This window comes from Abramis brama, assembly GCF_963993115.1.
Source record: "Abramis brama genome assembly, chromosome: 13".
Classification (NCBI taxonomy): domain Eukaryota; kingdom Metazoa; phylum Chordata; class Actinopteri; order Cypriniformes; family Leuciscidae; genus Abramis; species Abramis brama.
Genome location: NC_139975.1, coordinates 28,252,884 through 28,275,830, shown reverse-complemented (window position 1 = coordinate 28,275,830; position 22,947 = coordinate 28,252,884). Strand labels below are relative to the sequence as shown.

At 39.2% G+C, this 22,947-nt stretch overlaps 1 protein-coding gene across 1 annotated transcript; it reads left to right on the top strand.

Annotated features, from left to right (window-relative positions):
• Positions 1-279: 279 nt before the first annotated feature.
• Positions 280-3,137, top strand: LOC311095361 (putative inhibitor of apoptosis; the record flags this gene model as incomplete). Its single annotated transcript, XM_084133853.1, has 2 exons — positions 280-372; positions 1,496-3,137. 2 exons carry the CDS (start codon positions 280-282, stop codon positions 3,107-3,109), a joined length of 1,707 nt encoding a protein of 568 aa, XP_083989979.1. The 3' UTR covers positions 3,110-3,137.
• Positions 3,138-22,947: the final 19,810 nt, after the last annotated feature.

Here is a 22,947-nt window from a genome sequence, read left to right as displayed (position 1 = left end):
TTATGTTGCTGTTCTCATGATTGCTGCATGAGATTTGTATAGACAACTATGCCTAGGGCCTTGAAGTTCTATCACACCACATGTAGCCACTTACATGTATGCTTACTTGGTAAATGTAACTCTTCAGGTATTTACAACACCACTGGTCACTATATGATAAAAGTCTGAAAATTAATCATAAGAAGAAGTTTATATTAGTTCAAGTTTGCTCTGTGTGGATGTATTGTTCTGTTCCAGTGATTTTCTATGACTAAACCTTGAAGGGAAAAGAAATCACCTATGCGGCCAAAGCCTGTTTCTCAATGGTATCCGCTGAAGCCTTTGCAAGAGGCATATATTCCACTCGGGTCCCCGCAAGTTTTCACCAAGGTGGTAGGACCCAGAGATCCTCTGCTCCACTTTGCATACCTTGTTTAGTCGTGTAGCCTGCCCTCCAGATAATAAAGATGCACTTGCTTTGCAATTCATCCATTGGGTTATTATGGAATCAAACTAATCAAGAGTTCTAGACTTTGACGGGTTCTTCTTATTTGTTTTCATTTAGCTGTTCTCATGATTGCTGCATGAGATTTGTATAGACAACTATGCCTAGGGCCTTGAAGTTCTATCACACCACATGTAGCCACTTACATGTATGCTTACTTGGTAAATGTAACTCTTTAGGTATTTACAACACCACTGGTCACTATATGATAAAAGTATGAAAATTAATCATAAGAAGAAGTTTATATTAGTTCAAGTTTGCTCTGTGTGGATGTATTGTTCTGTTCCAGTGATTTTCTATGACTAAACCTTGAAGGGAAAAGAAATCACCTATGCGGCCAAAGCCTGATGATGACAACCCCTCCAGCGGGGCGGGGTGAGCTGTTGTCCTGATAAATATTTCAGGACTTCGCACACAACCCCGGTTTGCCGGTCTATCATTTTCTTCACTACTTCAATGTATACTCGAAAGTATGAAGTTGAAATAAAAATAAATAAATAAATAAAAAATTACATACATTTCTGTTGTGTTAATGTCTGAGCTCATAAAAATAGTATTATAATAGTATACATAATATTAATATTTAGAATAATTAAAAATACTACATGATTTAAAAGATTAAATATTTCAGAGATCCTTGTAAAGAGTTGCGGAATGTTTTCTGCATTTTAATTACTGTATTCCTGAGGTGGCAACCATTTCCATACCACGCCTGGATGCGCTGCGCCACGGACCACAGAGGCACATCGCGTCTCTGAAAAATGTGTGGTGATTTTTCAAGTGATACAACTAATTTACCCGCTGTGTACAGAACAGAACAGAAGAAAGGACATTTTGTAGTGTTGAACAAAATTCGATTTTGTTCTTAGCATCGGTTCCTGCATCATAGAGGGAGGAAGCACATACCCCCTACGTCGATCTTCTATCTGTTCAGGAGTTCATTAAATTTTTTTAATAAGTTTATGTGTTCTGTCATGGATGACTAGACACTAGTCATTGGATGTCCAGCAGAGAGAAGGGCTTGAGTGGACACGCCCTGTGGTCACATTTTATGTCTTCATCCAGAGTTTACCCCCCACCGCAAACCTCCTGTCGTCCTCTCACTCTGCCTTTTCCCCGCTTCGCAACGTAGCCATCCTACAGCTTTCCGCCCCTGCGACACCTGTAACATCGACCACCACGGCATCCGTTTCAGGCCAAACGGAGGAGCAGGTGGGTTACTTAAACCTGGATATGTCTCACCAGGATATGTCTCACCAGCGACCTCCGGCTTGTCACAATCCTGACATGCGTCGGGAACAGGAACGCCTTGACACCTTTCAGAATTGGACTCTTGGTACAGTAACTCCAGCCGAGCTTGCCCAAAGTGATTTCTACTACCTTGGGCAGGGTGACAGAGTGGCTTGCTTCAGTTGTGGAGGCAAGCTTAGCAACTGGGAACCGGGAGATCGGGCAGTATCAGAGCACCAGAGGCATTACCCCAACTGCCGCTTTGTTCGAGGTGACCGTGCAGATAATGTACCTTTATTTGACGGCGGCCTTTCCAATGTATCTAACTCGGCAATGCAACAGTGTGAAGAAAGGTTGCTCACATTTGTCTACTGGTCCTCAAGAATAACTGTTCGACCAGACCAATTGGCTAAGGCTGGTTTTTACTATGTTGGTCGTCGTGATGACGTGAAGTGCTTTTGTTGTGATGGTGGACTCAGATGTTGGGAGTCTGGTGATGGTCCATGGGTAGAACATGCCAAGTGGTTTCCAAGATGTGAATACCTGTTACAAGAAAAGGGCCAAGAGTTTGTTCATCAGATTCAAGCAAGATTTCCAAGACTATTTGAACAGCTATTGACTAATGGAGACAGCGACTCGAGAGAATTTGTTGATCCAGCTGTTGTACACCTGGGTCCTGGAGAAGACCGTTCAGAAGATGCAGTGATGATGAACAATCCTGTGGTGAAGTCTGCTTTAGAGATGGGATTTGAGCGTGGCCTGGTGAAGCAAACCGTGCAGAGCAAAATTCTCGCAAGTGGAGAAAATTACAAAACCGTTCAAGAGTTGGTGTCTGATTTACTAAGTGCAGAAGATGAGAAGAGAGAGGAGGAGCGAGAGCTTCTTGCTGAGGAAATGGCATCAGATGGTTTTACTTTTCTTAAGAAACATCATCTTGCCATGTCACAGCAGCTAAAAAGCGTGCAGAGCTTAATGGACCATCTTCTAGAGGAGAACATCATCTCACAGAAAGAGTATGACATTATTCGTAACTGCACTACAGTCAAGCAGCAGACAGGGCAGTTCATTGAGTTAGTCCTGTCGAAAGGAAATGCAGCAGCAGAGGTCTTCCACAACTGGATCAAGAAGAATGATGTCTGCCTGCTGAGAGAACTGATGGCCCAGACAAATGAAGCTGCATCACCGAGTCAAGATCTTTCAGACTTGCCTATGGAGGAACAGTTAAGAAGACTTCAAGAGGAGCGCAAATGCAAAGTTTGCATGGATAAGGAAGTGAACATTGTCTTCATCCCCTGTGGTCACCTAGTTGTGTGCAAAGAATGTGCGCCTTCTCTGCGCAAGTGTCCCATATGTAGAGGATTGGTCAAAGGCGCTGTCCGTACTTTCCTATCATAAAGTGAAGATATTTATCATCCAAGTAACAACAGTTTTTGGATGTGCAAATTTACACCAACTCTAATTGTTTCACATATAACTGTCGATTGTTAGATGATTTATCTAACAATTGAAATTGACGATAGGTTAAAATATTTTTATTTTTATATGTTAAATATTCCTTTCCCTCCTTTCACGTAAAAATACCACGCATCAACTATAATTCATTAGCTTAACCATGTTGTTTAGTGACACACACACAAAATAACTGTATAATAATAACAAAATAAGTGTAATAGTTAGACGAGTTTGAAGTGTAATACTCATCTTTCACGTCAATGTTTCGTAGACATAGCAGAAAGATGTTCTAAAATAAATATGATTTGTTTAGTCACTCTCATACTTGAAGGACCGTCATTTAATTCTCTTTATGCAATATTTGTTCATGTTTTTCATACATTCCTATATGAACAAAAACTGTACAAAAACAAGATGTAAACAGCGTAATATGTAAAATGTCAATTCAAACGCTAAAACTGGTCACTATAGTGGCTTTTCTGTATTTGTTTTAAATGGCTCATGATGATGCATTTACTTTTATCCCAATTGACCTCTAGAATTTAGGTTTTACCAAAGTGTGGAACTTTAACAGCCTCGAGCTTGGATGAATATGCCTCTCTCAGTGCAATAGTCAGTGATTCTGTTGTGATTCTGTTGTAATAGTTTAAGTGTAAAACAGCATGCACTTTGTGTAATTCGTAGATAGAGGGAAAGTTGTACTAAATTAAGTATCAATTTAGTCAAACAGAAAGACTATCACTTAAATTCTTAATTGTCATTTATTTCAGCTCTCAAAGAAACGTCTTCACCTAAAACACATACAGTCCAACATACAACATGTGAAACAGCGTTGTGCTAGCTGAACAAGATGACTAAATCTAGCGGGGTTGTTAAATGCCTCAGGTAATTAATATGAAATGTAAGTTTGTCAGAAGAAAAAGGATCGGCCATACATTTAAAAAAAGTCTTCTAAGTGAAGATGTTGTGTTTGTCACAAAGACATCTAAAGAGTTTTTATACGTGTGTGAGGAAACCTCTCGCAATATTACTGATCAAGTAATCACAGAAATAATGCAGGTCACCAGATTGTTTTAAAGAAATTAAAGCATAAATAAAGGTGATTCTTTATTTAAAGAAGATAGACTTCTGCTTTTGCAACACACAAATGTATAAATGTTCAAAATCGTTTGTGTCTTCGACTAGCCTACTTCTAATCCATACTTTGAAGCCTCATGGTTCTGTAAAAATACAGCATAAAAATAAAGAAATAACTATATGACTACTGTAGGGGTAAATGAAATATCCTATTTTGTGTCTTGTTTTAGTGTAATAAACAGTTTTTGTAAAGCAAAGAGTTGTATTAATGTTTTTTAAAGTCCCCGTGAACCTGAAGTTGCAAAACGACTTTTCTCCACTGTTGTGACGTATTTCCAAGTGAAAGGGAATATTGAACAGAGGGTAGGGTTTTACTCTAACGCTCCTCCTGTCCATCTCTGCTCATAGCAGACGGTTTAAGGAGTGGTTAAGCCGTCAAACTGACGTCATCAGAAAAGAAACACCATTTCCAGACCGGAAGTCGCTTTTCAGACTTTGATTAAGATTACCATGGCCAACAATTTTTCCTGTGTATTAACTTGCACGGATTAATTGTTCACCACAAGACTAGTAATATGCGCTAACAAAGTAAATAGGATCAATTTTGATTTCATGTCGACTCTAAAAATAGCTTTCATCAATTTCTTGTAAAGAAAACCAAAAGTTTACAGTATCACCCAAAGCTCACAATGCCATTCAGAGTTCACAAGAGATAATTTCTCGTTATCTAGGCATAACACAGCATGGTACAAAGTGATGCTCTCTCTCTATGATGTCGTAAAAGTTAAGACGTTCATCCGTATGTGTGTGTGTGTGTGTGTGTGGATAGATGCTTGAAAATATTAGGCTAGAAATATCTAATAGTGAATTAATAAATCAGCCTAAATAAAAAATGTAAAAATTTAAAACGTTGTTTTGATAAGTCTTTTTTACCAAGATTTAAATCTGTAGCTATAGGCTAGCGCTGCGCATGTGTATTCTCATGCGTTGCAGAGTTTTAGGTGGGCGGAGACTCTGTTTCTCATTCATGTGCTTTGCGGGACAGCGTAAGAGATATTGTTAGCTAAAAACTAAACAAAAGTTTATGTTAAAAAGTTTTGCTTATAATCTATTCGTTTGATGTATTTTTTAACTGTTGTTGTTGTTGTTTGATATGTTTAATGCTCACGTTTGAAACATTGTTTAAAAAACATAATTTACCATTTTCTGGTCTTTAAAAGTCGTTCGTGAAAGACATTCTTTAACGTTGACTTTTTTGTTTTTAAGTTAAAAAAAAAAAAAAAATCTGTATGTGAAGGAAAACATTCTAACTTGTTTTACATTATTATGATAACTTTTTATAGCCTACTAGCCTATACACCTTTGTATTTTAAAGGTGTGTATCATTTTAAAAAGTTGTATGTGAAAGTGTTACATGTCTGTGAAAAAAAAAAAAACTGTTTGCCTACCGCTTACGTTTCACGGTTTTAAAGTTTAAATCACATAGTTTTGAACAGATTTATTATTTTTTACTCCAAAACGCATTCTCAAACAATGATCAGATTTCTCCATTGGGAGATGTGGATTATCCTATCGAAGAGTGAATAAATCAGTTAGTGAATATTTGTTAACTTCACTAAAAGTCCAAAATTAACTAAAACATGAGTTTTTATTTTTTTAAACAACTATTATTTTTTATAAATGTTATTTACTAGTGTAATTATAAATAAATCTAGCGTTAGGTGGGCGGAGACTCGGCTTCACACATGATCTATACTCATTCATGTTTCTACCGTCGATGAGTGATGTAGGCTATCATACGGAACTTAAAACTAAACTTTAGTAGCATATTGTATTTTAGTTGACATTGTTTTGAACGTTTTTTTTAAAAGTCTGTATGTGAAGGACCACATTCTAACTAACTGTGTTTGTGTGAGCCAGTTCTAGCCTGTATGAGAGCATAGAGTTGTGAATTAAATATAATTTCTCCTGTGACATAGGTGAAGCAAGGCATAGCATGTTTATTAATATAGCACATTTTATACACTGGCAATTCAAAATACTTTACATAGAAAGGATTAAATAATCACAAAATGTATTCAGCCAATCGATGCTTTTCTGTGGGTATCCATTCGTTGCAGCCGGTAATCCTATTGGTGCGTATCCATCAACAGATCCAAATGCGTCGCTCCATTTAAAAAAAGCTACGTGATTTTAGAAAAAAATCTGTTCCAACACAGGTAAACCTTCCATTGAAACATGAATTTTAAATCATAGTAGGCTATTTTAAATGCTCATCCTCAGAAATAGGTCACGAACATTCGGGTACATCCATTCCAAAATCACTGCAAAGTATGTAAACGTAATCCTCTGGGTGTTTATTGAAATAATCCGCGAGAAGCAGGTGTCGTGCCGAATTTCTACCCCCGCCAAATTATTACCCCCCTAGTATTGGTAGGTTTAGATTAGTTGTGGGGGAGGGGTTAGGATTAGGGGAGGGGTTAGGATTAGGGGAGGGGTTAGGATTAGGCAATCAGGTAGCCTACTGACTTCAACGAGGGGGGTAATAATTTGGCAGGGAGTCGAAATTCGGCACAACACCTGTATCTTGTACCCGTGGTTAATCCAGCCCACTCTGCTATGAAAACCGGTTCACTCCCATCATCTTTTAAATCTCTCCATACTCCTGTATAAAATAAAATCCAATCCGGATCCTCTGTTGTATTCGTTGTGAATCGCTCGTCGTTATCCATTAACCAATCTGACTTCACAATTGTTTTTGTCAAAGTCATATGTACACGCACGTCCTCCAGACAAGTGAAAAGTAGCCTATTTCATTTGCGCTCCGCCGGCTCGTGGAGAAATCGCGTTAAACGGGTCCTGGTAACTATGTTTTTTTTCGCGGCGCTAAGGTCGAATCCTCCATACCCTCACTTATCCTTCTCTCTGGAGTTTTCGGGGGTGCAGCCGTTGCCATTGCAGATTATCTGATTTGTAAAATCACAAGTAGTATTTCACTTCAAGTTTGCGCTCCTTTTTAAACAGCTCATGTGACTGTGACATTGTGGGAAGGGATGGTGGGAGGGAGGGAGGGAGGGAGGGATGGGGGATTCCCACGTGATGTCATTTTTTACACACACCCTTAAATCAAAATTGACCTCTCAGCTTTGAGGGGTGTGTTTAGTTGGAGTGGCCTGAGGAGACATTGTGCATCCTTCAATTCTGTCATTCTAACTTTTGGGATGTAAGAGTGTGGTCGCTTTTCGCTGAACTCCTCACGAGGACTTTGTAACTTTTGAAATTAAAATCTCTAAACCTTTGGATCTGGATAAGCGTTTTGGATATACCTCTGGTCTTGGATATATCCTTGTTGTTGGATAAATCTTTCGAGCTTTGGATATACCTTTTGGCTCTCTTTCAACAAATGGTATGTAAAAACGTAAGGCTTTTTAACAATGTTTTTAAACTAGTTTGTGTTTTATGTAACAGTTTTACAAATACTGTGTGGATGGATACATTTACTTTTCTGTAAATTATTGATTTTTTAACATCTTAAAATAACACTAACTCATTTTTAATAACTCTTTTAGAGAAAAATGCCATTTTAACTTATTTCATTAATGTTTTAAAAGTGATGGACACTTCATATGTAATGGAATTACATCTGTCTTCTTTAATAAATAAAAAATACTGATCTCATCTCTGATTATGTCTTTATTGTACATTTCTTAAAAAGTTTTAATATACATTGTCATAATGTTATTTGTTAATAAGGGCCATAAATCACTCAAAGTGACATATGCTACACTATAACCTCTCTCTTATGTCTTAATAACACACAGTTTCAGCAGCCAAAGGAAAACTAATGTTAAAAAGTCAAGGGCCAAGAGCACAACTAAAGAAAACACTGATCTCAAATAACATCAAATAAAGCAAAACAACATCTAAACCTCTGTTAATTTTCATTAGGAATTTCTGTAGACGTATGAAATAAAAAAAGGCAATCTGGTTAGTAATAAGTGAAGCTGGTAATGCTATTTTTTGGAGTTGTTTAATCCTCCTCTGCTGAGATCTTGAGAGATTTAATGTCTCCTGTGGCTGGAAGTCAGTTGTAGTTCTTGTGTTTTGCTTTTTACTGTTCTTGTTGTTCCTCTCTCCTTCAGTGATTCTGCTTGTTAACATCAGGTGTTCATCACTGACGCTCAATCATCAGTTAATTAATGATATCATTAACTTCAACACTGCTTCAGTGTTACTCTAACACTCTGTAGTGTAGACACATTTAAAGGGGCATTCCACCCATAGGAACATTGTTTTTTATTGAAAGTGGGTCATATATGTAGTCGAAATGTAAAATAAATTTTGAATTTGGTGCCTTCGTGACCGAGGAAAGACAAAAAGCTCCGCAGCTCCGCAAGCCACTCCCACTAATCCAGAACAGCGCATATCTGCATATAAGAGAAATCACTCTTCCGTCTACAAGGCTAGCTACCGCCAGAGCTTGAAATTCATTTCACACAAAATGTCTAGTTAGTTGGCGAACTCAGTGCATTACTCCTCGTTTTTATTTCTTTCGAAAAGGTGAATTATTGCATGGTACCGGGATGTTCAGTCAGAACATATGCGGTGCGAAACTAGGATAGTTCACAACACAAACGTCCGTGTCCTCGTCTGATTCAGAGATTTCGTCCAGGCGAAATTGTCATCGTTGGAATTCTTTGCCGCAGACGGACTCTATCTCTGTGTTCGTAGTTGCATAGTGAGCTCACCGGCGCCACCAGTCCGCCCTAACTCGAGCCAGTCTGGGCTCCTCGTCCGTGGCAGGCAGGTCTTCTGCCTCGGCTGCTCTTCGCTATTATGCGGCTTGTAAAGGTAGCCACAAACACCTGATTCAAGCATCAGACTTCCGAAATCCTCTTCTTCTATATCAAATTGAGTACTGTCCTCCGCTATTGTTATAAACAAGATGGAGGATATTGCTTTCAGTTTCAGAGAGTAAAGTCCCACCCACTGATCTGTAATAGGTCTGTAGCGTGAGCGGGTCCCGCCCCTGGGAAAGATTGGAGAGATGAGGAACTAGTGCTTGTAGTCTCAACAGAAATCCCCCCCTCTTACACTTCCTCCGACAATGACGCAAAATGACGATTTTTGCGTCATTGTGGGAGGAAGTGTAAGAGGTAAATAACGGATTTCTCCCGTCTCAGGGGAAAATGAGAGAGTGTTGCACGACCATTCAATAGTATGACTGGGTTTCTAACAATGCAAAGCTTAGTGCAAATGGGTGGAGTGTCCCTTTAAAACTGAAGATTTTGCAGTGGGGTTAAATGTGTCAAAAACAAACAACAGAGTGATGCATAATGTAATGGCAATCAACTGTAAATTAATTTACATCATCAAACTATAGAAAAACAGCAATTTACTGGCAACCACAGCTGCCAGTAGATTACCGTATCAACGTAACTGTCAGATTTACTAAACGAAAGAAGTTAATTTGACTGAAATATTACTGAAAGTTCATAGAAATAAGTTATGCGAAGTTAATAACTAAAAAGGAGAGTAACTATTAAACTAAAGTGTTTTATGTGTTTTTGCACAAGATGATATAGGAGAGATCTGTTTGTTTAATTAATTAGTTTTGGGGGTCACCATTGTGCTGGAGAGTAGAGCCTGTGCTTCAGTCAATGATGAGCAGAGAAATACTGATGTTATGCTGTCTGTTGCTAGTGGTGGGCAGATCGAGGCTTCGTGAAGCAATGAAACAGTTGAAGCAAATGGGTCATATTGTTTCGAGGCTTCGAATCAATCCGACACCTATCTCAATGGTGACACCTAGTGGTCACTTGCAGGTGTTGATCTGAAACAATCTTGACGAGCCATTAAAAAATTGTGTTTTTTTTTTATTATTGTATTTTTCTAATATGTGAAGCTTGTAACCTATAGGCTCCTCACTGTGCATAATGTTATTTTGGTCCTGCAAAATGAATATTAATAAAAGAAATCAAGCCACAATGTCTCACTTTTTTAGAGATTTTTATTCAAAAATATTAATTTCTCTGCTGTGGAAGGACTTAGCCTACTTGTGTATCATCTGGGTTTGATGGATACGAGTATCAAAAAGTTCCCATAAACTGTCCTGTGTTTCTACTGGTGTTGATGATGATGATGATGATGATGATGATGGGTCTGAAGTTGCCATTTTTGCCTCTGGTGTTATGTAATGGCAAGTCACACTAAGATATCCGTCCATATTAATGGAGGACCACATGTCAGCCGTAAGGCTAACAAATTCGGCCTTTTGTAGGTCCTCCATTGTCTTCTCCTGGGCTTTGTCGTACCTTTCGCTGACCATTGTTTTTTTTGTTTTTTTTAAACTTTATTTTTTATACATTTGAACAAGTTACAACAACAAACTAAACATTCCTTGACAACCACGGTGGCCCAAAGAAAAAGAAAAAGAAAATACATAAAGCACTATACAATAGTAGAATAAAAGAAAAGAAAGAAGAAAAAAAATATATATATATATCTTTTTTTTAACAACAGGGAATAATTAAAAGTTTCACACCAATCAGTTCAATTCACCCTCAATGCCTCAATATATATACTAATAGGTGTCCACCTTTGTATGAAAGTGTCCATTTTGTCCACATGTTTAGAAGAGCCTCATCCAATTCCCTCTGTCTGACTTTTAAAAGAGAAGATAAAACATACTTTCAGACAAATACATTGAAAAAATACAGCTTCAAATAGTGCACAGCTATTAAAAGTAGCCTACTGGTTCATTATTTGGAAACCTTTCTTAACAAAGTTAGGTTATGAACGTTTATGCTCAGTGTGCAGAGAAAAATGGAATGGAATGTAGAACTACAACAAATAGGAAAACCAAAATGATGTCGTCACTGGCAGTATATTGGGTACTGTAGACCTATAAAATGTATATTCACACAATATTATATTATATTACATTCACATTGAAGCTATTTTTAACATGATTGACAGTTGTGATTGGGACATTAGGTTGTATAGGGTATAGGGCTATGGACTTTCTAAACAGTGTCCCAAAAGTTTGTAATTATATTTCAATTATAATTATATTTCAAACAATGCATACCTTGCTTAGATGGCCCAGCAGTGTCAGTAGCAGGCCTAGGTACAGGGGGAATGCCATCCTCTGCACCCTGCAAAATGGCAGGATGAGTGCTCCTCAAATGGCGCATCATGGATGATGTATTGTTGCAGTAGGCTAGCTGCCAATCACAATACACACATCTCACTTTATTTGGGGTTTCTAAACGGAAATGCTCCCACACCACAGATGTACGGCATCTCTTCTGGGGAGCCTCCATTTTATCTATCTATCCAAATCTATCTATCTATAATCTATGTCTCTAGATATGTATCTAGATATGTACCTAGATATGTATCTAGATATAATCTATCTATGTATCTATATATGTATCTATCTATAATCTATCTATGTATCTATAATCTATCTATATATGTATCTATCTATTAATCTAGCTGTCTATATATATTTATATCTATGTATCTATTAATGTGTCACTATATGTATACTCTGTCTGTCTCTAGCCTATCAGTCAATGTGTTGTGTAAATTTAAATGTAAGCCTAAATAGCCTATAACTAATCAAATCGCACTATGTCACTATATCATCAAAAATCCGCTATCTCAAAATCAAACTCCTCTCACAAAAACCCACGAGGTCAATATGCGTTGATTTCACTTTTATACAGATGTGCGATTGTGTGGTCTGTTCCCGACCATGTCAATCAAACGCTGATTCGGCGGAGAACACCTGATGAAACACTTAGTGAAACACTTCGAGGCTTCGTTTGGCCATAGTCACGTGACATGGGTGTTTTGAATCACGCTTCGGATCAGTGAGTAACTGTGTAGTTGTTGATGCAGTGACAATCTCCTTGCTAAGTTGATTGGATAGATTGCTCCTGTCTGCCTTGCTGCTGGTTTGGGTCTGTATGCTCCGGATAGTTTTCTGCTTTGAATCTCTATTTACTATCATTCCTTGTTGTTTATATTGCTAAATATAACTTATTCATTAACATATATTAGATATTGTCTAATATTGCCTATCACATTAATCTGACATCGCTAAATCTAAATCGTTATCGCTAGCGCAACACGCTAGTATCTCGCTAGCCTGTTAACCTGCCAACCATGCTTGCCGTCTTGTGCGCACTCGCGCCATTTACGAGACTATTTAACAACTGTGGTAAGTAGGATCAGTCAACAAACATGGTGAGTAATGTCGTCTTCTGTTATTGTCACTTGCACTTCGTGTCACATGTATAGTATTGCCTTCTCTGTCAGCGGTGAAGACTACACATGTGATAAATGCAGGGAGATAGTCAGGCTGACGGAGAAGATTTCAGAACTAGAGGACGTGACCAGGCCAGGCAGATGGTAGTGATGTTACATTTGACACAGAGGATCCGATGTGCGTATCGAGCACACATCGCAAATTCCAATGAAGCTCCGTTTCGAGGCGTGTATTCTTTCCACAGAATCACATGGTCGATGACAAATTAAGCCTCACTTTTTGTCCAATGACGTTTGGAATTTTAGAATTTTTTTTGCTTTGGTTTGGGTGTCAAATCCTTACCTTACTTTAATGGTTGTATTTGGCACAGTCTGGTTGGTTGGTTGGTTGGATTGTGAGGAGTGTAGTGTACTTTGAAAGCTTTCTAAGAAATAGATTACGTTAAATATAACGATTTGTTTTTAACTTTCTGGTGTTGTTTTTGATTGTTAGTTAGTAGTTAGTTTAGTTAGTTTAATAATTAGTTACGTTTGTGTCATTGCTTTCTTTATTTTAATTTCTCTCTCTCTCTCTCTCTCTCTCTTTTTTTTTTTTTTTTTGCGGAGGTGGTGGTAAGTTCCTCATATGAGAAATGGCATCTGGAAGAAAAAGGAAAACATCCCCTGTTTGGAAATATTTTGAATTGATATCCTCCAATAAAGTAGGTTTTAGTATAGGCCTTTTGTATATCAGTAATTCACTAATAGATCATCTACATCTTTAATTCATTTAACTCTATGAAACAGGTCAGATGTCTGGTGTGTGATAAAGAGCTTATGTATTAAAATAATACTTCCTCCATGCTCAGACACTTTAGAGCTCTGCATGACACTGCAGAGCCTGTGACCAATCCTGTACAGACACAAGGTAGATGGCTATTACCTCCCAGCCTAAACTTTTGTCGTTTCGGCTGCATTATCATAATTTCACTATGAAGAATACCTATGACTAAGCCTGGAAATCCAGACCCAAATCCAAAAGATTAAGGGTCTGGCATTGAGTAATGAAAATCGCCCAACTCAAGGGGCCGCACCAAGCATGCATTTGCACGCAATTGGATAACACTACGACGAATCACAACAATACACGGGGTGACGTATCCAGAGCGTTGCTACCAGTAGAGCTAACTGGTAGATTAGACTCTTGCCATATCCGGTTGGCAAAACGGCAAAAACAACCTTCTTGCAAAGTAACGATTCGAGCGCCGTCTTCTGTTCCTAAAAGGCCAAGTCTAACTCGTTCATTGTAGCGGCCAAAGCTGTTTCAAACAACTGGTGTTCATCCATAGCCATCTTACAATGTTTACTAATGACTTCGACGTCACAGCGCTGTCGTCATCTTTCCTCTGGCCCGCCTATATCAGATACACCGATGTGATTGGTGCAGCTCGGCTACAAGGGTATAGTTAATGAGCATCATTACTCAATGCCAGAGTAACTCGCTGAGCAAATTCAAATTGTGCTCTTGTGAGAACCCTTTCCAGGGTAACCTATGACTTGTATTTGTTATTAAAACATAATGCTCTTTTCTTCAGGTTCTCAAAAGCAGATGATTGATGAGGAGCTTGTGAATATGATCATCAGAGACTCAACCATTTTCAGTGGTGGAGGATGAAGGGTTCAGGGGTCTCATCCATGCTCTGGATCCTACTGTACTGCCAAGCAGGCAGGTGTGTGTACAAATAAATATACAGAGTCCAAAATATTTATAACCTTTCTTTTACATTTATTTTATTGTTGCACATTTAGGCCTTGAAGAAAATGCTGTCCTAAAATTACGAGGAAGCCATGAAGCAAGGCCAGGGCTGAAATGGAAAATGTCAGGGCTGTGTCTTTACCCTCAGATATGTGGACATCACTTAACATGGATGCATACCTTGCTATAACCTGCCACTACATTGATGAAAATTATAAGATCACCACTGTCTTGTTGGAGGTAGAGAAGTTTCCAGATAACCACACAGCAAAAAATATAGCCCTTGTAAAAAACAAGGTTAGGGAGGAGTGGGAAATCAAAGAAAAGGTCAAATGCCTTGTCAGAGATGCTGCGGCAAATATGATTCCTTGCGCAAAGATTCTACAAGTGAGGCACACAATCTACATTGCACATGCACTTAATTTAATGGTTCAAATATTTCGACCAGGCTCTGTGACATCCGCAACAAGGCAAAGAAAGTTGTCAACTATTTCAGATCCAGCACAACGGCCAAAGAGAAGCAGACCCAGATGCAGCAGGAAATACGCAGACCTGTACTTAAACTGATCAATGAGGTGGAAATACGGTGGAACAACACTTTTCAGATGCTTCAACACCTATATGAAGAAAGGCAAGCTGTGGGGGCATCCTCTAGCCTCTCTCAGGCAGACATCACTCCACTTCATCAACAGAAGTATGAAGCAAGTCCTCTGTGTGCTGTCACCATTCCACCAGGCTACAGTAGAACTGTCTGAGGAGAAACGTGTGTCAGGTTCAAAAGTCATTCCACTGATGAAAATGATGCACCATTCTTTACAGGGACAACAAAGCAGGTATTTATTTGTATATTTATTCAGTTAAAACATTCATATTGATGTTCATATTGCAGATGTGACTAAGCCATTGAATTTAATTAGGATGCCATGGACATTTCAAAAGAACTCACAGAAAACCTGATCAGACGGCTGAGAGAACATATATGGAATATGGAGTCGATGAGTGTAATTAACATGGCAACCTTGCTGGACCGAAGGTTTAAAACAGTAAGGGTTTATAAAGGGTTTCTCGATCAAAATAAAAAGACTGAAGCTGTTATAAGGCTAAAAGCAGAATGTGCCATCATCATCAGAACCCAGGATGAAACCCCATTAACATCAAGCACTCAGTCAACTGAAACATCATCTCAACAGCCAACAAGTCAACAACCTGCAACTTCAAGTATATCTACAATTTTTTAAAATTATTATTACTTTTTACTATTATTTTCAAACAACTTTTGTGAATATTTGATGACAAAACTATTAGTGTGTGATGCATTCACATTTGCAGTCATATTTAAATGTATTCCTTCAAATTGTTTAGGTGGAAACCTGTAGCACCTGCTGGATAGTGCTGTGGACCTGAATAAAAAAAGCTGTAATGCGACTGCTGATGTAATAATTGGAGGTTGACCGCTACCTAAAGGAAACTAACATACGAAGAACCCTCAATCCACTTGAATACTGGAAAGAACAAAAACATGCGTTACCCCATCTATATTTAATGGCACTGCAGTTTTTGTGTACACCAGCCTCCTCTGTACCCAGTGAGAGAGTGTTTGTTTTCAAAGGCAGGGGAAGGGATATTGTCCAATGGGAGAAATAGGCTCAGCCCAAACAGTATCAAAAAGCTTTTATTTCTCAATAAAAATTCTTCTTCGCCCACAGTTACATAAGTACATTTAATAACCACATAATTCATGATCTCATCACATATTATGTTCTTATTTGATTTTTACACCTTTGTAACAAAAATAAATGGATGTTCTTTGTCCATTTGCCAACTTCTTTGAAGTTACATTATGATATATACTGCTATACTAGTTGAAGAAATAATATAGACAATGTTATTACAATACAATTAATTGTATGCCAAATACATGTCATATACACGTCTTTTAGTTTTAAAAATATTTTACTTGCATGCTTAACATGAGCACCCACAACATAGCTAAATAGTATTTCATTGTAATAAATGGACTAATATTGACTTTTATTACAATGAATTACCACATTATGGTACATCAAATATATTATCACAGGGCATCACAGTAACAAAAGCTTGTCATGATTTTATTTGTGCACTCCAGAGTAGAATTACATCAATGAGGTGTGTTTTTCATCAATGAAGCTTCATCCCAAGGACCGGCTGTGTACATTTTATGATCCACTAGATGGCATTGTAATCGATACTCTGAGACTTCAAATCTTTTCTCTGCACAGTTAGAGGAAAGCCTCATAGCTTCATAAGGCTTCATTTCGCCATCCCTAGAAGATGGTTGTGGTGAAGCCAGGGCAAAGCATAATGAAGCAGAGATCTGATACTTGCTGCACACAGTCTCTGAACCAGTCTAACTGCCAGGCAGAAAGAACCAGCTGACGGGGAATCTCAAAAAAATCAAAAGAAAATAAATACAAAGCTAGAACTGACAGAGACACTAAATGTAGTACTAATTGACAAGATGAGCAATAACACACGCACGCACACAATAAATGCACACAACAAACCAGTAAAGACATGATTGAAAGAGGCACAATATAAAGGGAACAGCACATGAGAATCAGGTAAACACAATCAAGCAAAGAGGACTCAACAAGGACTAAATAAGGGGGTGTGTTAACAGGAAACAAGGAGGAGGGACTAGAGGAGCACATGGCCAACACAAACTAAACAAACTAAACCTAAGAGTAACTTTTTAAAATTGACATACAAGGGTTAACTCAGAGTTGTGACAGTAACAATGTCTAGGTATAAAAGACAGAGCCATGTGGTCAGACACAAGACAAACTAAGAAATATTGAACATGCAGAGACAAGACAGAGAAGACTGTCAGGGCAGGACCCTGACCCTTATATAAGTAAACTTGTAAGTGTACTATTTCAATACTGCTTGGGACTAAATTGGCCCACTTTTTAGTATATAAAAGTATACGTTTAAGTGTACTATAAGTGTAACAGTAGTAAACTTTAAGGGCACAACTAGTTCATAACTATGTTTCTCATTTGTACTGCATCTACAAGTTAACTTATAAGTATACTAGTAGTTTACGAAAGTACACTTTGAAATGTACGGAGCCCCTAAAGGGACGTGGTGGTGGAATTTTTTTTAGGATGGGAGATTTTTTTTTTTTAAAATCTTTTGCGTTCCCACGCAAAACTTTGCGTTCCCTCGCAAAGTTATTTGCGTTCCCACGCAAAACGTTTGCGTTCCCTCGCAAACATATTTGCGTTCCCACGCAAAACCTGTTTTGAGCTCGGACAGACACTTCCTGTTGTAATGTCCCGCTGGCAGTGTTTCAGAGCTCCGTACGTTAATGGATCGTTTCAAAGTGTTTGAACTTGGACTCAAATATAAAGAAATGCGGTCAGTGCTTAACTCAAGGAGTTCAGTGAAGTTGGTAATATTCACATAGGCTATTCGAACTTCCCTATTCTTGAGCTAAACGTTGTTAAAACACAAACAACACCTATTTACAATCACAGTAACCTAGACAACGAGCTACAACCCAATTCTCATCAAGACGAGCTTTATAGGCTAATATTAATTTCTCTAACCAGACGAATGAGACAAGTCCAAATAAGGGGCCGTCTGTAAAGTGCAAATCTCAAAACCCTTCTGCACATTTTATAGCCTATTATTAAACATATTCAATAGCTTCACTGTGCTTCACTGTGACACACTGTACTGTCAGTACAGTGTGTCACAGTGAAGCTATTGAATATGTTTAATAATATAAAATGTGCAGAATTGTCACCAAATTCAGTTCACACATCACTGCTCTCCTGCTGTTTATACTACATTACTTAGTTTGATAAAAAATGCAGAATTTTTATGATTATTTATTATGAAATAAAAGCAATAACTTCACCCTTTTTAGAAATAAATATTAAATAACTTCACACTGTGTGAAGTGTAGGCTTACATACAGTGTACAGTGTAATGCCATCAAATTCAGTAAGCAAATATAATGCAAAAGCTGCGTAGCCTACAGTACCAATATCATTTGTGTAAAGAAATTATTACTAAGTAATAAGTAAAGAATACTTATTTTTATGTGCAATTACTTCCCAAACTAACTGTTGCAACATTAGAGCAGTGATGTGTCATGTGTGAACTAAATTTGGTGTGTTACAGTGATGTTAATGAATATTTTTCATAATATAAAATGTGCAAAAGCAGTGTAGTATGACCAGTGGGTCACCATTGATGTGTAAACTGAATTGGGTGGCACTACAGTTTGTAACATTGAAGTTAATGACTATTTGACTGTGAGTTGATGCTGTAGTCGTTTTTGGGTTATATTGCATTTTGCAGACGGTCCCTCTCAGCCGCCTGCTCATAGAGATCAATTTAGCCTATATTATAAAGCTTGTTTTGATGAGAATCGGGTTGTAGCTCGTTGTCTAGGTTACTGTGATTGTAAATAGGTGTTGTTTGTGTTTTAACAACGTTTAGCTCAAGAATAGGGAAGTTCGAATAGCCTATGTGAATATTGCCAACTTCACTGAACTCCTTGAGTTAAGCACTGACCGCATTTCTTTATATTTGAGTCCAAGTTCAAACACTATGAAACGATCCATTAACGTACGGAGCTCTGAAACACTGCCAGCGGGACATTAAACAGGAAGTGTCTGTCCGAGCTCAAAACAGGTTTTGCGTGGGAACGCAAATATCTTTGCGAGGGAACGCAAAAGTTTTGCGTGGGAACGCAAATAACTTTGCGAGGGAACGCAAAAGTTTTGCGTGGGAACGCAAATAACTTTGCGAGGGAACGCAAAAGTTTTGCTTGGTGTTGAGTTATGCGACTATATTATTGCAGCTGACGTTGCATTCGGAGGAAAAGAGAGGACGATAGAGATGAGCCATCTTTAGCCGTTTTCTTTGGCATATTTATTTCACGAGCTGCAGACACATCAGTCTCACGGTCAGACAGCCTTAATACGGTAAAACACTTGGGACAAACAAACAATAATACAAACGCGTCCTCTTTAGCCTGCACTTTAGTGCCCCCCTGTGGCTTATGCACAATACAGAACAGTACTGCATTAGATTCTTAATATACAACTGAGGACATAATGAACATATTTTAACACCCCCACTTGTACTCAGATTGCTATATTCTTAAAAACAAAAACAAAAACAAAAAACACAATGTGGACTCCTGTCATACACATATCAATCTCCAAAAAGAGTACCTGCAAACTTCTTCAGTTTCAACTTATTTGCAGGTTTGGTCATTATATCAGCAATCATGTTATCAGTAGAACAATACATCAAAGTCACTCTTCCCTCATTCACAGTGGACCTGATAAAGTGATACTTTATGTCAATATGTTTACATCTTCGTCTGTTTACAGGGTTTTTGGCGAGAGCGATTGTTCCCTGATTGTCCTCATGTACTATAGTTTGTGTGTACTTATAGTTATCTATACCTCCCAGTAACTGTTCTAGGTATAGACACTCTTGTATGGTTGATGCCAGTGCCATATATTCCGCCTCACATGTGGATAGTGCAATAGTAGGCTGCTTTCTAGTCTTCCACGAGATCAGAGAACTGTTCTGACTTAGGCTCACACAATATCCTGTGGTACTGCGTCTGTCACTGGTATCAGCTGCCCAGTCGGCATCACTGTAGGCCTGTATACCTAGTTTCTCACTGTCATTTCTCCTAAAACTTAACCCTTTCTCTGCTGTGCCTTTGAGATACCGAAGCACATGCTTCACAGTGACCCACTGTTCCTCTGTAGGCTCAGCAAAGAATTGTGACAACCTGCTCACAACAAAACTTAAATCTGGTCTGGTGCAAACAGTCAGATATATAAGACTTCCCACAGCCTCTCTGTACATCCTGACATCTTCCATCTTTACTGCATCCTCAGTATATTCTAGCTTTTGCTCACAGGGTGTTTCTCTAGTTCTACAGTCTTGCATATTAAAACGCTGTAGTATCTTGTTAGTGTACTTTTCCTGTGACATCTTTACACACCCATCTGACTGACTAAAATGGATACCCAGAAAATGTTTAAGTGGGCCCAGATCTTTCATTTTAAACTTTTCTGCAAGCATCCCTTTCACATTTTTCAGTCTCTCTTTATCACTCGCTGCAATGATCAAATCATCGACCCATATGATGGTGATCACCTTTCCTTCTTTTGACTCTTTGGCATAAACACAGTGGTCGGCTGGGTTTTGTTTAAAACCATCCTCAGTTAGGCAATCGTGCAAAACCCTATTCCAATTTCTCCCGGATTGTTTTAAACCATAAAGCGATTTCTCTAGCTTATAAACTATACCCTCTTTCTCTTGATAGCCTTCTGGTGGATTGATGTAGATCTCATAGTCTATGGGAGCGTGCAAATACGCTGTTTTCACGTCCATTTGGTGTAGGAGTAAATTCTCCTGTGCTGCTTTCTGTAGCACAACCCTAACACTCGTCAAGTCTGCAGTGGGTGAAAACGTCTCCCCATAATCTACTCCCATTCTCTGGCTGTAACCCTTAGCTACAAACCTTGCTTTATATTTGTCTTTTCCGTCTATATCAGTCTTGATGGAGTAAACCCATCTACCCCCCACTGTTTTCTTGCCTATTGGTAGTGTTGTCGGGGTAAAAGTTTTGTTCTCGTTCAGGGACTGGATTTCCTCATCCATGGCTTTTACCCATTCTTTTGAGTTAGCTGACCCCATTGCTCCCTCATAAGTCTGTGGAATGCCACACACGGCTCTGCAGCAATAGTCTACCGTGATATGAACCCCGTCACTATCACTGTCTTCAGTTACAAAATCATCTAAGTAACTCGGTGTTCTTCTTTCTCTAGCCGGATACCTCCTACTCTCGGGTTCACCACTTGTCACACTCTGTTGTGCTTGATTATGGTCACTAAACCTTGTTTCTGTCCCTGGACTATCACTATGAGCACTTCTGCTCCGTACACTTGGCTCAGGAGCATTTTCTGTACTCCTACTCTGTGTGGTCTCGCAAGTCAGGGGTCTCACATTGTCATAGTCGTCGCTTGGATCTGGCTCACCCGTCTGTGTTTGTTTTTCCACAGCTGCCTTGCTCACAAACTTCACTAGCCTGTGTTTTTGAACTTTGTTTGTATCTGTGTAATACACCAAATAAGCCGGGCTGTTCTTATCGTAACCTACAAAACGCCCCATGTCACATCTGGAGTCAAGTTTTCCCTTTTCCTGTTTGTAAGTATAGCATATAGATCCAAACTTTTGCATCTTAGATACATTAGGCTTCCTGTCTGTCAACGACTCATAAGGAGTCTGTCCTGTACGCCTGTTGAAGCACCTGTTGCGTACCATTGCTGCTGTTTGTACTGCGTAGGGCCATAGCTGCTTTGGTAGTACACTTTCAACTAACATACATCTACCCATCTCAAAAAGAGTACGCCAACCCCTCTCTGCAGTTCCGTTTTGGTGCGGGGAATACGGAGCTGACGTTTCATGTCTGATATTGTTTTTCCTCAACAGCGCTTGAAAATCACCACATGTAAATTCCGTTCCATTATCGGATCTGATGCACTTCACTTTCCCGTAAGGGGATACATCTGCTAGGAACTTTTCCGTAGCCTGTACAGAGTCACTTTTCTTCTTTAGAAAATATACAAATACTGCGCTTGAGTAATCATCAGTGAATGACTGCACATATTTGTAACCATCTATTGACTCAGTGGCTACTGGACCTGCGAGGTCTGTGTGTACCATCTGTAAGGGAGCCTTTGCTCTGGTATCAGGGTCCCTATTTCTGGTTTGGGCAAATTTTCCCTGTATACACACCTCACACCCTTGTTCGGGTCTGCCTGTTACCCCCTTGATCTGCATACCTTCAACGACGTTCTGCAACTTAAGAACATCGTCATAGTTACAGTGGCCCAATATCTCGTGCCATGTCTGTATGTCGTGACATGCGTTACACTTATCATTAGACTCAGCTTCAGTGTGCAAAAAATACAACCTGCCGTATACGTGAATGTTAAACCTGGTACCGTCTCTGGCTATCAGGGAGTCTTTATCTTCTTTAAAGACTACAGTAGCCCCACTGGTGGTCGCTGCCTTCACTGAGAAGATGCTTTGGGGGTAGGACGGTACGAACAAAGCGTCTTTCAGCACTGCCTTGTGTCGCTGTCCTCTGCTGTCGATGAGGGAAACCTCAGCATTTCCCCTCCGCTGAGCGATCCCGCTGCACCGGGTGCCGTCTGCCAGCTCGACACTGTGCGTTTCTGGCCTGAACGCGCAGTCGAAGCTCTTGAACATGGTTATGTCCGTGATGATATGAGAGGTAGCCCCCGTGTCCACCATCAGGCCCCTCTCCTGGATGCTGTATGGCGGCTGCCGCTGGGTACCGGCCCCTCCGTCTCTCATCTTGAACACGTAGTCCTCGGCGTCTTCTGAGGCTTTACTCGCACCATCCTTTTTGCTCTTACTGTCCTTGTCCTTACGCCTACACGTGGCGTCTTTGTGTGTGTCACTTCTACAGAGACTACACCAGGTTTTCTGTCGACATCCTTTTGCTCGGTGGCCTTTGGTGCCACACTTGAAACACACCAGCTCTGCGTCGTCTTTTATCCAGCCACGTGCGCTCGTCTTGGCGGGTCGCCGTCCGGTTTTCCCTTGAGTCTTCATTACACTGTCGCTTGATTCAGCT